The sequence below is a fragment of the Schistocerca serialis genome, chromosome 3, assembly GCF_023864345.2.
Source record: "Schistocerca serialis cubense isolate TAMUIC-IGC-003099 chromosome 3, iqSchSeri2.2, whole genome shotgun sequence".
Classification (NCBI taxonomy): domain Eukaryota; kingdom Metazoa; phylum Arthropoda; class Insecta; order Orthoptera; family Acrididae; genus Schistocerca; species Schistocerca serialis.
Window position 1 is genome coordinate 527,811,995 of NC_064640.1, and position 18,375 is coordinate 527,830,369.

Below are 18,375 nucleotides of genomic sequence, written 5' to 3' on the forward strand. Positions count from 1 at the left end.
TAAAGCAGAGCTACACAGATTGCAAGTTGTGGATGCTATATCCTGAGTAGCATCTAGCCAGTGGGCTATGCCTGTGGTCAAAGTTAAGAAACTTTATGGATCCCTTCATATTCGTGATGGTTTTATGTCTAAAGTTAATGCTCAAGCAAATGTCGATTTGTATCCACTTTCTTGGCCGGAGGAATTGTTGGCTAAATTGGCTGGTAACCATTATTTTTCACTGATTGAACTTGCTAGCACCTATGTTCAATTGCATATAGATGAGCATATGAAATTGTTTTTAGTGATTAATATGCCATTTGGCATGTATTGTTTTGATGGTTTGCTATTTGGCGTTGCAAGTGCTCCTGCAATATTTCAGAGATACCTTGAGCAACTCATTCAAGGTTTCCTCAAATATGTTAATTACTTATATGACTTGTTAGTTGCCAGAACCATGTGGTAGCAGTGGCTGTGCAACCTAAAGATGTTGTGTGAGTGACTCCGGGCCCATGGTCTATGTTGTCGACTCGAGAAATACTGTTTCTTTGAGGAAATGTCAAGTACATGGTACATATATTAAGTAAAGATGGGTTCACATGCACATAGGATCACATGGACACAATCACTAAATTACTGGATCCAAAGAACCTCAAAGAACTGCAGTCATTCCTCAACAAAGTAAATTATTACACCAAGTTCATTACCAGTTCAGCCCACATTTCTCCTTCACTCACTCAACTGTGTAAAAGTGGTGTTAAATTTATGCGGGCATGCCAGAAGGCTTTTGTGCAACTTAAAAAGTGCCTTTGATTGTGTCCTTGTTTAGCAGTGTTCCATCCTGACATGCATTTAATGCTTGCCACTGATATGTCAGATTGTAGCATTGGTGCCATGTTGTCCCACAAATATGCTGATGGCACGGAACTGTCCAGTGCATTTGCTTCTAAAACATTAAATGTGGGCAGAGGAATTGTTTACAAATAGAGGAAGAAACATTGGTGTTTGGAAGTTTCACATGTATCTCTATGGTACTAAGTTTCATCTGATCACCAACCACTGTTCAGATAAAATGGCAGAGTGGCTGCAACAGTGGGCATTGTACGTAAGGAACTACAGGGTGTCCTTAATTTAAGTTCCAGTTTCAAAATGGTGTAGAAAGAGAACCACTGCTCAGAATGATGTCAAATTTGAACACCATATTAAGCATCAGAATATGCACACCAAAAGACAGACAGCCCATGTCTGTTCCCCAGTTTGCGTCCAAGTCACCCAACATGTCTGTCTCCATGAAGGACTGCATGCTGCTGGTAAAGCTTTTTTTACAAGAATGGTGACTGTGTGCCAGTAGCCCTGCAGAAGTTCCAGCCACTAAAGGGTATTGGTTCGATGTCTGCTAAGGGTTTGGAGAGAATGATTAAAAAATTCAAAAACACAGATATTTTTGAAGTGTGTTGTGGCAGAGGGAGGAAAGCAGTTGGTCCTATGTCTGTTGATGTGTGGCCACAGCATTACAGGAGGAGCCAAGCAGTGGTGTGCAAACATACATTGCATGGGGATTTGCCCAAACATTGGACGTGTCTGCAAGCATGGTGCATAAAATTCTATGAAACATCCTGCATCGCTATCCACATGAAATCACCCGTGTTCAGGAGCTGCTTTCTGCTGACCTGCGAGGAAGACAAATGTTCAATCTGGAATTTCTTGCTCACACTGAAGTGGACAATGAATGACCATGGAACATTCTGTGGAAGATGAAGTGTATTTCCGTCTCTATCTCCAAGGACATGTCAAAATGCAGAATTGCAGAATATGGGCAACAGAAAACTTGAATGCACATAAACCAGTACCACTTAATTCTGCAAAGGTGACTGTGTGGTGCAGGTTGACAGCACCCATCATTTCCCTACAGAATGGCCATCCAGATCATCTGATCTTATTCTGTGTGACTTTTGGCTGTGGGGTTAACTGAAAGATGTTCTGCTCAGTGCTCCAATTATGAATGTAGCTGAACTGAAGGCACGCATTGCAAATGCATTCTGAACCTGACCCCCAAAACACTCCAATATGTTGTGGAACATGCTATTTCTTGACTTCAACTTGAGGCAGAAAATGGTGGACAGCATAGCAAACATGTGTTGTGCAGTCTCAAGACAGTTAAAAATTGATGTTATTTTGCTTTTTATGCAGTTTTTGGCTCCAGGACAATTAAGAACTGATGTCGTCATTTTGATTTTTCTGCAGTTTTTGGTATGAGGACAATGAGAAACTGGTTTTTCCCATCTGATGTGATACAACATTGTCAATGTGGATGGGCTTACCAAACTAACAGTGCCACAAGTGTTGACTGCAAAACTTGTGCAGTGAGGCAGATTGATAGTGTAATGTGCAGCTGAAGCAATAGCCACTATATTGTGATTGATCTGTTATTTCTAGCCAGTCCCATTTACATTAACACTCTTACAGTACCATCTGTTGGTGAAACTTTTGTTACATTTTATTGTTCCATGATTTTTTCTTCTGTGTCAATAATATTTTCAAATTTGACATCATTCTGAGCAGTCATTCTCTTTCTACTGAGTTTTGAAACTGGAACTTTAATTATGTACACCCTATATACCTATGAGAGCCATTATTGGCCCACCACGCAGCACTCCAATGCTGTGCAGCTCAGATGCTGAGTTTGATAAGTGTAAAGTGTTGTGTTTCACATTAGGTGCAAATCAACAACATGCCCTTGACAAGTTTCTGATTATGGTGTGTGAAATAACAAGAGGAATGGACTGTGATCCACTTCTCTGCAGGGTGTTTGTTGTCTGCTGTATGGTGAGATTGGCCATAGCACTTGCCTGTGGACATCAACCCCAAATGATGCACCTGTTTTTCCTTATGGCACTTGCTTAACATCATTGATGAGATCCTTTTGTTAGCTATGGATAGTGCTGAATGCTGGGTTGTAATTCCTCCCATGCTCCGCCACCACAAGCCAAAACTCCTCCACACTTCACTTTGGGGAATGTACAGAATGAAGGCAATAGTGAGGCATTGTGTATTGGTCTGGGTTTGACCTCACCATTGAAGGCACCATCTAGAAGTGCTATGCCTGTCCCCGCAACTACACACATAAAAAAAAGTTTCGCATCACCCCGGTTCCCAGAACTCCTGAAGATAGACGTTGACTGTGGATATCGTATCACAGACACAGTCCCTCTGACTGTTCAGAGATGTCACTAAACCCACCCAAAGATGTGAACAACCATGCATGAGCATTGCCTATTAGATGGAGGGGGTCTGACAGCCAATGAGTTCCAGTTATTCCACCAGAAAGGAGGTACACGGCTTGTGTTGTCTGTAGTTCAGCGAAGTCTAGACAGTCAATACCGTGGTTCGATCGCGTCCGCATTGTTACTTTGTACATGGAAGGGCTCTCAACAAGGGAAGTGTTCAGACGTCTTGGAATGAACCAAAGCAATGTTGTTTGGACATGGAGGAAATACAGAGAGACAGGAACTGTCAATGACATGCCTCGCTAAGGCCGCTCAAGGGTTACTACTGCAGTGGATGACTGCAACCTATCAATTAGGCTCAGAGGAACCCTGACAGCAATGCCACCATGTTGAATAATGCTTTTTGTGCGGTGGAGGTTTCCTGCTGTTTTGGGGTGGCATTATGTGGGGCCGATGTACGCTGGTGGTGGTCATGGAAGGTGCCGTAACGGCTGTACAATATGTGAATGCCATCCTCCAACTGATAGTGCAACCATATCAGCAGCATTTTGGCAAGGGATTCGTCTTCGTGGACAACACTTTGCACTTATTATCATGCACATCTTGTGAATGACTTCCTTCAGAATAATGACATCACTTACTAGAGTGACCAGCATGTTCTCCAGACATGAACCCTATCAAACTTGCCTGGGATAGATTGGAAAGGGCTGCTAATGGACGACATGACCCACCAACCACTCTGAGGGGTCTACGCTGAATCGCCATTGAGGAGTGGGACAATCTGGACCAACAGTGCCTTGATGAACTTGTGGATAGTATGCCACAATGAATACAGGCATGCATCAATGCAAGAGGATGTACTACTGGGTATTAGAGGTACTGGTGTGTACAGCAATCCGTACCATGACCTCTGAAGGTCTCGCTGTATGGTGGTACAACATGCAGTGTGTGGTTTTCATGAACAATAAAAAGGGTGGAAATGATGTTTATGTTGATCTCTATTTCAATTTTCTGTACAGGTTCTGGAACTCTCAGAACCAAGGTAATGCAAAGCCTCTTTTAATGTGTGTATTTGGCCCTTGCACTGCATGCCCTGATCACACTTGGTAAAGAGTACATGTTGATTTTGATGGTCCATTCTGGGGAGCAGTTTGGTTGACACTTGTCGACGCTCATACCTTGAAAGGAATGCATTTTAGAGCACATGTTTACTGGACTTTTTTTTTCATGTTTAGTCCATACTACCAGTTCCCAAAATATGGGAAGGAAAGCACTTGCAGTAGAAGAGATTTGTTTCACAGTATCAAACATGAAGAATTGCTTGCAGCTCCTAAGTAATGCATTTTTAACCCTATGTTTACTGAGACTTTTTTGCTTCTACTATCGTGTACTTTCAACTGTATGAATTTACACAATTAATTATGACACACGCTGTATATGACACTGATGATAACAGTTACTATGGCAGCAGCTATCCATGATGTGTCCATCATATTTGCGATAGAGGAGGCACCTTCTACCCTGATTTTCAGCAATGGCCCTCAGTTCATGGCATATGTGTTTCAAGGTTTTTGTCAGTGCAGTGGCATTGAGCTCCTGACAACTGCTCCTTTCCGTTCTGTATCCAATTCGGAAGGGCCAGCAGAAATTTTATGCGGGTGAAATTTTACTCTCTTTGACCTGCTACATCTGACACAGTCACCACCCATGTGCGCAGCTGTATTATGGTGTGAGCTCCCATGTGTAGGCTCGTAATTTTGGCCACAAACCTGGATGGAAACAAGGCGTCATTGTCAGCAATAGCGGATGAAAGATGTTTGAGGTTGTTGTCAGCCAGGAGCACTTGATATTATCGGAATCAGGTCAATCTGTAACATAATGTACCAACCCATTTCCCTACAACCACTGAATGGGCATGACCTCTGTGACCACTGTAGTGATGGGCCAGCCCATCAGCCTACCTCTTACCACTGCAACTTCTGACGTTGTGTTAGGCATCGACAGGAACTCGACAGTGAATGGTGATGGGAGCCAATGCAGGTGATACCATTTCAGTCCCCTACACCACTGCTGGCTCCCACCCTCACCCCCACCCCCATCCCCACCCCCAACCCCACCCTCACCAGCCGTGACCTTGGCCCCTCAACTTCAATAGAGGTTGAGCATTTTTGGACTGTGGTGCCCAAGGAAACAAAACTATTTTTCACATGTCTGTCACATGTGGCACTTCCCTGCAGACAGACCCAAGCTGTGCCCCAGATCCTGTCAATTGGCTGGGATTCCCACAGATGGCACTGCCATCCAACCCAGCCAATCACATTGAGGACATGCTGCTGGAGCCTTTGGGGAGGATTCTTGCATCTCCCTCTCCACTTACTCAGTGAAGCTGGAAGTGTCCAGACCTTTTCTACCACTATGTGCCAGTTAAAAGGGGGGAGTTTCAGTATCTAACGGTGACTCAGATTCCCCATCTAGCCCAAGTATTTATAGGGAGAACATGTCAGAGATACTTGGGCTGCATATGATGGACACAGCTAGTGTCTGCATTAGGTGCCACAATTGCAGCAATAACATAATTGGCATTGCCCTCCAATGTGTGCGTCCCACTAAATATCACAACTCGGTCACCCCAGTTAGTATTTTGATAGTCTGTGAAGCCTTTAGTTCCGTACCATAGAATAGTAGAGTCCTGACCTTTCCCGATTTACATTTGTGAGTTGGATTGCTCCCTGAACTGTTGTATGTGCTTAAGACAACTTTACTAGGTTCAGGACTTGTTTTGGGTATCCTCTCACTTTGTGAACTCCACTTTCATTGACCTCATGAACTGTCTGTTCATTTCGTGGTTCTCTGCCAGTGCGAGTAATCATAAAGTGAGTTCTACCAATACAGAGTAGGAGAGAAAATTATCAAACCATCTGCTCAATCAAATCCACACCCCCTGCAGTTCTTCAGTGTCAAACCAACACTGGAAACTATGGTTGAACTCTGCAGGTGACATTGCAGTCATCTTGTGCTGTGCTCATATTATAGGTTTAATGCTGTATCTGACCCTCTTCTCTCCAGAAATTGTACAGACATCACTGTCATAGCACCAGTGCATATGTGCCAACATGCCACAGTATGAAAAATGCATTTCATGGAGACCAATTATTCTGTGCTCTTTGAGTCTTTCACATGCTGATCTTTTTGATGCTGACAAGATGTCCTGTCATTTGCTTTTATGCTGTAGCTTCATGTGACTGCTCTTCATATGACTGATTTTCACTGACAGAGCATTGTGTAACACTGACCTTTTTCAGTCACATGAGAGAGCACTGTTGTGTCTACATTTACACAGTCTCTCTCCAAGGTTGGTAATCTACGAACAGCATTCTACACCTCCTTTGTGTTTGAATTCATTTTTGCCAATCTTTCCAGGTGCTGCGGGTTTCACAATATTAGTGTATTTTGGGTCATAACTTCAAGATAAATGTTATACAATTTATTCAACTGGGTTTGGAACATTGTAACAAATTAAGAATTATAAATGTACAAAAATTTTGAGCTATATGCACTAATTTCTTTTGTATGTGGTGAGACTGTAAACAAACGAGTTTAAATAACTGAATATAGTAAATACCTTTACTGTTGTGTATACATGACTTTTTTGTACTTTCTGTATGTTGGTTTGTTCCCATACTTGACTGCCATATCTTGTATATTATTTATTTTGAGCATCATAGGTTCCTTGGTTAGACTGTTAGCAGCTTTAGGGTTTTGTGTGGAAATATGGAATGTATATTCAGATTGTGTTTTATTTTAAATGATACTGACTAGCACAGTTGTGAACTGAATGTCTTTATTTATTTTTTTGTTTGTTTTTGTAGGTTGTCGGTGGAAGTGATGGGGGAATTATTGCATGGCCATTTAATATGTGGAGAGAAGAGAGTTTGAATCATGCACAATTGTCTTTCCACGGGTGCTTAAACAATTCAGTTAATCATGTAAATCATATAGATGGCATCATACTTCGCCGTATTCTTATTTTAAAGGATAACCATGTAGTGGCATTAACTAAAAATGCCGCTCTTTGGCATTATGATGACTGCCATGGTGCCGAATGTAAATTTACATTTGACTGCAAAAGATTTTCAAATATATGCCTTCTTGACATCTCAACATCAAGAGCTTTGCTTGCTATTGCATCATGTGATGGTGAAATTCTTGTTATGAGTGGTATGTATCGTAATATGAAACACTGTTGTTAATGAACGGATTTGTTAACAGGTTGTTTCATCTGTGACAGAAATTTTATTTGTATGAGTTACAGAAATTTTCAGTATGTCATATTAATGGAAGCCAGAGGTGGGGGAACTAAGCCTCAAGATTGACAGTGGGCGATAAGGGGAGACAACATACTTTTTAAAGTGCAACCTGTGTTTCATCCCAATTTTTTGTGTTTACTCAGTCTCTTATTTCTTATGGGATAAAAAATTAAAACACAGTACCTATTTTAAAACTTCACACATTCAGCAACATACAACTATAGGGTTAAGGAGTTGGTCTTACTAGTCCTTCACAAACTTGACAGTAAAAAAGTGCATAATATGATGAATGTGGTGAAATATATTTATAATTATTAAAAGACATATGTTAGTTCTTCATATGCAGAGAGATAGAACAAAGTAAGGTATGTTTAATTCTATGGAGATACCCTGTAGGGTAACTATGCCAATGGAAACTATACACCAAGTTTCATAACTTGTGTTTTGACACAGCTACAGTTGAATTGCACAACACCTTAAATTACTGTAAGTTTTTGTAGAATATATAGAGGCATAACACATATGACAGAACTCCAGAAGAAGTTGAAGTTAGCAATAAAATTTTAAGGAAATTTGACAATGCTTTCTGTGTACCTTTTCTATTCTCACCTCATCCTTTGACTGAGGAGGCTGGATGTGTTAGCAGAAGGCCAATATGCCAATATGAACATTTTCCTGGAAAATCTGTTTATGTCACTTTTAACCATATATGTTACATTTGTATAATCTGTGTCATTCAAGGACATTGTTGTCATTCCTAAAGAAACAAATGCCTGTTCAACCAAGAATTCACCTGGTGCCATACCTAAGAAATCTTAAAGTAAGATCCTTGAAGGATCTGGACAATCCCAGATTCCTTAAAAAAAAGTACCAGAGAAAAAAAAATGCTCCTCACTGTTTCTTTTATATTACATTTTTCACTGTTCCAGCTAGGCAGTGGCAGCATTGAATACGTCAGTATGCTTGGCTGTCATACATAAAATTGTTAAACAGTGTCTACCATAAGGGCAATATATTGACAATGGACACCTTCAGAATGTCCATAACACTGAGCATTTATGCTGAAGCTGGTGAAGGTGCCCTTTTCATCTAGCACAAATTATTCATAGTGTCATGAGTATCGACTCGTGTCAACCCTATATTATCCAGATTTTAATCTCAATTCATAGTCATAAATGTGTTTTTCAAAGTTGCAGAAGGCCAAAAAAGTAACTTTCATTTCAAACAAAGAGACATCTTACAAATATAGGTATTGCATACACGAATTAATCCAAGATTGGTTTATGTACATATACTGGTTAATGCTGGGGTTCTTTGTTGTGAATAAACAAATAAAAGCATAATAAATCATATCCTTCAGACTATGCCTTTAGATAAGCTTTTTACACTAAGTTAGATACACACTGTAACTTGGTGAATTAGGTCAAGGGGGCATTGTTGGGGATTCAGTTATTTTCCCTTAAAATGTCTGAGTTTTGCCTTCTAAATGAATTCATGAAAGATATTGGAGCAGATAATAAAGATTTTTATCATCTTCTGTGATTCCTCATCTGCTCTGATTACACAAATGAGCATCAAAAAACTGAGAAATGATGTGTGCAACTAAATGGCCCAGAATGTATAGGGCACCTTTTTCATTTATGGAAAAGAAGTATAATTCTTCTGAGTGCCCTCAGAGCACTGGAATTTATTAAAATTAGGAAGCTGACATAGCAGCCAGTGAAGGCAAAGAACATGCTGTTGCACATTGTTTGAAGGAATTCAGAGACATCCTGCTATGGTTGTAACTGGTAGTTACTGAAATACACAGTATTGGTGTTAATAATATTTATTTTATATTTCATTCTGAACTGGTTTTTGGCTTTCTAGTCAATCCTCAGATAACGTAAGACTATATTACTGTGAGACATCAGTTATGTTCCTCCAAGTACCGACAGAATATTCTGTAAATGATAGTTCCAGTTAATAGTTTAGTTGCTGAGCAGTTTTCAGTTTCAGTTGATATGTTAGTAGCTTGGTGTTGCTCAGCAGTTTTAGATGATGACTTTAGAAAGAAAGGTAAAGTTTTCCTATCAAAAGGCTGCTGGGTAAATTCAGAGGTGTAATAATTGTATATTCAAGATATAAGAGGCACCAAAAAGTTTCTTTTTGAAGGCCGCATAGTCCAGAATCGGTATGCCAGTCAGGCAAAATTGTCATGAGCATTGAGGCAATCACCCCGCTGACACACCAGCACGCCAGGATGAAGAGTTTTGATTGGTGGAACAACATACCCTGTTGCATGAAGAAGTCTTTAACTGTCCCTCATCTGACAGGAATTATCGACTCTCCAAGGCCCTTTTTAAGGGACTGAAAGCATGATAATCATATGGAGAGAGATCAGGCTAATATCGCGAGTGTTTGAGTGTCTCTCACTTCAGTTAGTATAACTTTTGTGTTACAACACTTACAATATGCGGATGTGCATTATCATGAAGCAACAGTGCCTCTTGTCAAATTTTTCCACAAAGGGTTTTTGAATAGACATGCTGCTGTGTACACACTCTTCATTCTCCAGTGGATATCTACCAGTGTTTGTCCGTCAGCAGCCAAGAGAAGAATAACAGCATGTTGGTCCTGTTTGGATGCATCTGCTAATAATGTCACCATAGTTCATGTTTCTGCACTTGCACTGCATGCTTGTCAAAAACACGTAAATGACACACTAATACCTTGTCTTCATGTTGGTGCTTATATACCCACAATAGAGTCATGCTATGTTGCATAGACAGTACAGTGCTCACCCCTTATAGCAGCAACATGAGCGAGTCAAGACAGGGTTCAGAATGTATGGAGTCATACCCCCAGTATTCTTCTGCTTAAGATTTTGTGCTGACTGAAGTATATAATATTTGGGGCTAGAAAGGATGTTATTCATCACCAGCAATTTTTTTTATTACTCATTGGAATATCTTTGTTTTATTTTAGGCATCTGGGGAATACCTCAATGAGTAGCAGAATCAAAAAATGGAGACTCCAGATTGGAATATCACCAAAAGGATAGGATTAGGAAAAGAATACAGTGCTACCCATTGTCAAGATGACCAATAGGTCTCTAGAAGAGTGTAGCGTTCCAAAGGATTGGTAAAGTGCACAAGTCATCCCCGTTTTCAAGAAGGGACGTCGAACAGATGTGCAGAACTATAGACCTATATCTCTAACGTCTATCAGTTGTAGAATTTTGGAACACATATTATGTTCGAGTATAATGGCTTTTCTGGAGACTACAAATCTACTCTGTAGGAATCAGCATGGGTTTCAAAAAAGACGATTGTGTTAAACCTAGCTCGCGCTATTCGTCCACGAGACTCAGAGGGCCATAGACATGGGTTCCCAGGTAGATGGCGTGTTTCTTGACTTCCGCAAGGCATTCGATACAGTTCCCCACAGTCATTTAATGAACAAAGTAAGAGCATATGGACTATCAGACCAATTGTGTGATTGGATTGAAGAGTTCCTAGATCACAGAACGCAGCATGTCATTCTCAGTGGAGAGAAGTCTTCCGAAGTAAGTGTGATTTCAGGTGTGCTACAGGGGAGAGTCGTAGGACCATTGCTATTCACAATATACATAAATGACCTTGTGGATAACATCGGAAGTTCACTGAGGTTTTTTGCAGATGATGCTGTGGTATATCGAGAGGTTGTAACAATGGAAAATTTTACTGAAATGCAGGAGGATCTGCAGCGAGTTGACGCATGGTGCAGGGCATGGCAATTGAATCTCAATGTAGACAAGTGTAATGTGCTGCGAATACATAGAAAGAAAGATCGCTTATCATTTAGCTACAATATAGCAGGTCAGCAACTGGAAGCAGTTAATTCCACAAATTATCTGGGAGTACACATTAGGAGTGATTTAAAATGGAATGATCATATAAAGTTGATCATTGGTAAAGCAGATGCCAGACTGAGATTCATTGGAAGAATCCTAAGGAAATGCAATCTGAAAACAAAGGAAGTAGGTTACAGTACGCTTGTTCGCCCACTGCTTGAATACTGCTCAGTAGTGTGGGATCTGTACCAGATAGGGTTGATAGAAAACATAGAGAAGATTCAACGAAGAACAGCGCGCTTCATTACAGGATCATTTAGTAATCGCGAAAGCGTTATGGAGATGATAGATAAACTCCAGTGGATGACTCTGCAGGAGAGATGCTCAGTAGCTCAGTAAGGATTTTGTTGAAGTTTTGAGAACATACCTTCACCGAGGAGTCGAGCAGTATATTGCTCCCTCCTACGTATATCTCACAAAGAGACCATGAGGATAAAATCAGAGAGATTAGAGCCCACACAGAGGCATACCGACAATCCTTCTTTCCACGAACAATACCAGACTGGAATAGAAGGGAGAATGGATAGAGGTACTCAAGGTACCCTCTGCCACACACCGTCTGGTGGCTTGTGGAGTATGGATGTAGATGTAGATGTAGAATTGAGTTGTAGATGCACACATGATCTCTGCCACCAGCAGCTCTGACTGCTACCACTGGTAGTGGTGTGGCCACATTACTAGTAGCTGTACATTCTGTTTTTATGTAACATTGTGAGCATCTCAATTACTCACAGTGTCATCTGAAAATACATTCACATGAAGAGGTGGTGTTCAGTAGGGGGCACCTGTGCAACAGGCCAACCACAGTTTGTTGCAGTATGGTGTGTGATGTATCTTTGCAGGCTTATGCACTTAAAAATAAAACAATAGAAATTGAAACATAAAATTCAGTATTAATGTTTTAAGTTATCAACCAAGAAAAGAGAAAAAATCAATGACTGCAATGTAAAATAACCTTCCCAATAGTTAAGGTTGACCTATGGACACTGGAAAGGTATACAAATTGTTATCAAGAAATCATAGACTTGTGAATGTTTATTTTGATGAGATATGTTCAAACATGTAACAATGTTTTATTTAATATCTTATTTTGCATTGCCAGATGAAAACTGCTGCAGAGGGGAAACCTTAACAAAACTGGTCAAAGTGCACTCTTCGGAAGGAGCCATATCATCATTGCACTGGGCTTCAGATGACTGTTTATTAGTATGTTCCTCTTCTGGTCCTATGGAGCTATGGAAACTCAAAGCAGTTGGTGGTGAGTACACAATCTTAAGACTGTGTTATGTAGCATCTGCACACATTTTTTGTGCCTCTCAGCTTGCTAGTCATGAAGTGACAGGAGTTACAATTTCAGACAGTACTATATTTGCCACATCTTTGATCAAACAATACTGTAGTGTAACAACCATGGTACCATTGATCATTGTCTGTGTTGTACTGTCCATCAGCTGTTTGCTGTGGAAACAAGTAATGAAGCAGTATCTCACCTTTCACAGCTGCTGCTCTTAACTCCTCCTTGGAGCACAGTTTTAAATTAGGTCACATGAAACATTTAAGCATTCATTATGTTTGTATGGACCTTGCCGTTGGTGGGGAGGCTTGCGTGCCTCAGTGATACAGATAGCTGTACCGTAGGTACAACCACAACGGAGGGGTATCTCTTGAGACGCCAGACAAACGTGTGGTTCCTGAAGAGGGGCAGCAGCCTTTTCAGTAGTTGCAGGGGCAACAGTCTGGATGACTGACTGATCTGGTCTTGTAACACTAACCAAAATGGCCTTGCTGTTCTGGTACTGCGAACGGCTGAAAGCAAGGGGAAACTACAGCCGTAATTTTTCCCGAGGGCATGCAGCTTTACTGTATGATTAAATGATGATGGCGTCCTCTTGGGTAAAATATTCTGGAAGTAAAATAGTCCCCCATTCGGATCTCCAGGCGGGGACTACTCAAGAGGACGTTGTTATCAGGAGAAAGAATACTGGCATTCTACAGATCGAAGTGTGGAATGTCAGATCCCTTAATCAGGCAGGTAAGTTAGAAAATTTAAAAAAGGAAATGGATAGGTTAAAGTTAGATATAGTGGGAATTAGTGAAGTTTGGTGGCAGGAGGACCAAGACTTTTGGTCAGGTGAATACAGGGTTATAAATACAAAATCAAATAGGGGTAATGCAGGAGTAGGTATAATAATGAATAAAAAAAATAGGAGTGCGAGTAGGCTACTACAAACAACATAGTGAACGCATTATTGTGGCCAAGATAGACACGAAGCCCACACCTACAACAGTTGTACACGTTTATATGCCAACTAGCTCTGCAGATGATGAAGAAATTGATGAAATGTATGATGAGATAAAAGAAATTATTCAGGTAGTGAAGGGAGACGAAAATTTAATAGTCATAGGTGACTGGAATTCGAGAGTGGGAAAAGGGAGAGAAGGAAACATAGTAGGTGAATATGGAATGGGTGTAAGGAATTAAAGAGGAAGCTGCCTGGTAGAATGTTACACAGATCATAATTTAATCATAGCTAACACTTGGTTCAGGAATCATGAAAAAAGGTTGTATACATGGTAGAAGCCTGGAGATACTAGAAGGTTGGAATACTCTCTTTCAAATTCTAAAGGTGGCAGGGGTAAAATACAGGGAGTGAAAGGCTATTTACAATTTGTACAGAAACCAGATGGCAGTTATAAGAGTCGATGGGCATGAAAGGGAAGCAGTGGTTGGGAAGGGAGTGAGACAGGGTTGTTGCCTCTCTCCGATGTTATTCAATCTGTATATTGAGCAGGCAGTGAAGGAAACAAAAGAAAAATTCAGAGTAGGTATTAAAATCCATGGAGAAGAAATAAAAACTTTGAGGTACTACTATGACATTGTAATTCTGTCAGAGACAGCAAAGGACTTGGAAGAGCAGTTGAATGGAATGGACAGTGTCTTGAAAGGAGGATATAAAATGAACATCAACAAAAGCAAAACGAGGATAATGGAATATAGTCGAATTAAGTCGGGTGATGCTGAGGGAATTAGATCAGGAAATGAGACACTTAAAGTAGTAAAGGAGTTTTGCTATTTGGGGAGCAAAATAACTGAGGATGGTCAAAGTAGAGAAGATATAAAATGTAGACTGGCAATGGCAAGGAAAGCGTTTCTGAAGAAGAGAAACTGGTTAACATCGAGTATAAATTTAAGTGTCAGGAAGTCGTTTCTGAAAGTATTTGTATGGAGTGTAGCCATGTATGGAAGTGAAACGTGGACGATAAATAGTTTGGACAAGAAGAGAATAGAAGCTTTCGAAATGTAGTGCTACAGAAGAATGCTGATGATTAGATGGTTAGATCACATAACTAATGATGAGGTATCGAATAGAATTGGGAGTAGAGAAATTTGTGTCACAACTTGACTAGAAGAAGGGATCAGTTGGTAGGACATGTTCTGAGGCATCAAGGGATCACAAATTTAGCATTGGAGGGCAGCATGTAGGGTAAAAATTGTAGAGGGAGACCAAGAGATGAATACACTAAGCAGATTCAGAAGGATGTAGGGTTCAGTAGGTACTGGGAGATGAACAAGCTTGCACAGGATAGGGTAGCATGGAGAGCTGCATCAAACCAGTCTCAGGACTGAAGACCACAACAACAACAACATGTTTGCATGTTGGGTTTAATTTGTTAGGTACATAATAGGAAATGCCAAATACAGAATTAGTTTGTTTTACTGACAGTCTAAATCAGGAAGATGAAACTGGATTTCTTTTCCTGCAGCCCTGTTGATCTGGGTGAAGATCACTTCCTCTTGTAACCCTCTGAAAAACACAAAGAAAAAATGTATATCCTGTAATAATGTGTACTTACACTATGTGATCAAAAGTATCGGGACACCTGGCTGAGAATTACGTACAAGTTCATGGTGCCTTCCATCGGTAATGCTGGAATTCAGTATGGTGTTGGCCCACCCTTAGCCTTGATGACAGCTTCCACTCTCACAGGGATATGTTCAATCAGGTGCTGGAAGGTTTCTGGGGGAATGGCAGCCCATTCTTCATGGAGTGCTGCATTGAGGAGAGGTATGGATGTCAGTGGGTGAGGCTTGGTATGAAGTCGGTGTTCCAAAACATTCAGATCAGAACTCTGTGCAGGCCAATCCATTCCAGCGATGTTATTGTCATGTAACAGTTCGCCACAGGCCATGCATTATGATCTGGTGCTTGATCATGTTGAAAGATGCAATCTCCATCCCCGAATTGCTCTTCAACAGTGGGAAGCAAGAAGGTGCTTAAAACATCAATGTAGGCCTGTGCTGTGATAGTGTCATGCAAAACAAGGGGTGCAAGCCCCCTCCAGGAAAAACATGACACTCCATAACACCACTGCCTCCAAATTTTACTTTTGGCACTACACACACTGGCAGCTGATGTTAACTGGGCATTCGCCATACTCACACCCTGCCATCAGATCGCCACATCGTGTACCGTGATTTGTCACTCCACACAATGTTTTTCCACTGTTCAGTCATCCAATGTTTATGCTTCTTACACCAAATGAGGCATCTTTTGGCTTATGAGCAGCCGCTTGGCGGTGAAATCCGAGTTTTCTCACCTCCCACCTAATTGTCATAGGACTTGCAGTGGGTCGTGATGCAGTAAGGAATTCCTGTGTGATGGTCTGGATAGATGTCTGCCTATTACACATTACGATTCTCTTCAACTGTCAGCGGTCTCTGTCAGTCAACAGATGAGGTCGGCCTGTATGCTTTTGTGCTGTATGTGTCCCTTCACATTTCCACCTCACTATCACATCAGAAACAGTAGACCTAGGGATGTTTAGGAGTATGGAAATCTCATGTACAGATGTATGAAACAAGTGACAGCCAATCACCTGACCACATTCGAAGCCCATGAGTTCCACGATGTGCCCCATTCTGCTCTCTCACGATGCCTAATAACTACTGAGGTCGCTGATGTGGAGTACCTGGTAGTAGGTGGCAGTGCAATGCACATAATATGAAAAAGTATGTCTTTGGGATTGTCCGAATACTTTTGATCGCGTAATGTATGTACTATGAAGAGCTGTGACTGGTAATAAATATATTCCACATTTTTCAAAACACACCATCATGTAATCAAGTGATAAATTTTTATTTGATGAAAGAAAGTTGATTACCTGGGACCACATAAAAATTACTTATTTTCTGTACTTGTCAGTGGTATCTACCATATTTCCAGTCACTGCATATTGCTTTATTTTCTGTTACAGATGAATGTCACTCTCTTACCTGTCTTCAGAAGTTCAGCTTACCAACTAAGAAAAGGTCATCTGTTATGACAGCTGTGATTCATGACAGTCATCTGTTATTTGGTGACAGGACAGGAAACATTCATGTTTATGGTTTAATAACCACTGATGATGTAAGTGTTATCTTCATGCCAGCCAACTCAGCAAAAGTTTACATTGTAAATTACATCTTTGAGCCACCCCTTGATCCCAGTATGTATTCATCAAACATGTTTAGGCCCAAGATTTCTTATTCATGAAAGTAATGCCTGAAGCTTTTTTGCACATAAATGAGGGCTTCATCATGATTATGATGCGGATATAAGTATATCACCCTAATTTTTGGTGGAGTCCATACAAGGTAGCAAACAATGAAGGGGAAACCGTTTCATGAATGAACTCATTACAGCAGGAAAAATCTGAAGTTGGAACACAACCCTATTGCCCATGGTGCCAGAATGGATCATACATCAGGTTAAAAAATAAAAACTTTCCATAGTTTATGTGGACTTTGTTTGTACACACATTTGTTCATCACGTTGGTTAGATGGAAATATAACAGAAACACAACAGTCTTGTTTCAGTGCAGACTATGAGTGATAAGAAATGTGATGTGCACGAGGTACATAAGGAGCAGTTTTCTTTAAAAATGAAGCAGTTAATATGGCACAGAAAGTATCATTTTTTTCAATCTTAAAGGCTTTGAATGAATTCTTTTGGGAGATTTGTGACTTAATAACTAATGTAAGAGTTCAATTTTTATTTTTATTTTTTTTTTTTTTTTTTTTTTTTTTTTTTTTTTTTTTTTTTTTTTTTTTTTTGCGTTTGGAATTGGCACTTTGTGCCTCCTTGTTTCTACCAGAAGTCTCACATCTTTTTTTACACCTTTTGGTACATTTTTATACCTAACGATCCTAAGCCTACAAGTCTGTTGTTGATATAGTCCCTCGATACAGTAATTCTGTACATTTTATGTCCTGTGAGCAGAAGAGTGGTAAGGCACATGACACAGATTGACAAAGGTATCAGATTTTTGCACCATCATAGCAACAACATATTTGTAAATTGAAATGTGTTATGCTTTGCGTGGAGAGTTGCCTGCGTCTTCAGTTTCCCTTTTCATAAATGGAACTACTTGTCATTAATTTTATATAATACCTAATAGCACACCAGTCTCTCATAGAAGGAAGATAAATAATGTAAGATTTTAAAGCCAATCATAGTGAGGCCATTAGAGATAGAGTACAGTCCAGATTGAATGAGGATGGGTGGGAAACTGTGTGTGACGTATTTCAAGGAATCATACTGACACTTTTTCTGTTGTGAAGCAATGGTACAACAGTATGATAATATTAGTATGGAGATTATGATGTACCAGTTATCTCAATGTGTGGTTTATATGATTTTCATTATATTTACCACACAATGTTCTTCAATACTTGTAGCACTTAACACTATTATGTAACTCTGTTTACTGGCAAACAAAATTCCAATGCCATTTACCTACCAAGGATTGCAATGCCTTATTCTGTATACATCAGTGCAAACAAACAATACACTTGCTTAATAAAGAGTGCTCTTCATTCTTTGCTACTGCTGATGAACCATTCCCTTTACTATTATGTACTTTGAACCTTATTTTAAAGTTTCTTCCCTTCTCACCCATATACTTCATCTCACAGTATTGATATTTCATTTCATATAGTCCTACTTA

At 40.2% G+C, this 18,375-nt stretch overlaps 1 protein-coding gene across 1 annotated transcript in view; it reads left to right on the forward strand.

The window, feature by feature from the left end:
* Positions 1–18,375, forward strand: part of LOC126470406 (WD repeat-containing protein 6) — a 320,158-nt gene that overhangs the window by 173,953 nt on the left and 127,830 nt on the right. Inside the window, exons 7-9 of the mRNA XM_050098254.1 lie at positions 7,076–7,424; positions 12,490–12,645; positions 16,644–16,795. Coding sequence (XP_049954211.1) covers positions 7,076–7,424; positions 12,490–12,645; positions 16,644–16,795 — 657 coding nt within the window. The remainder of the gene's footprint in view (positions 1–7,075; positions 7,425–12,489; positions 12,646–16,643; positions 16,796–18,375) is intronic.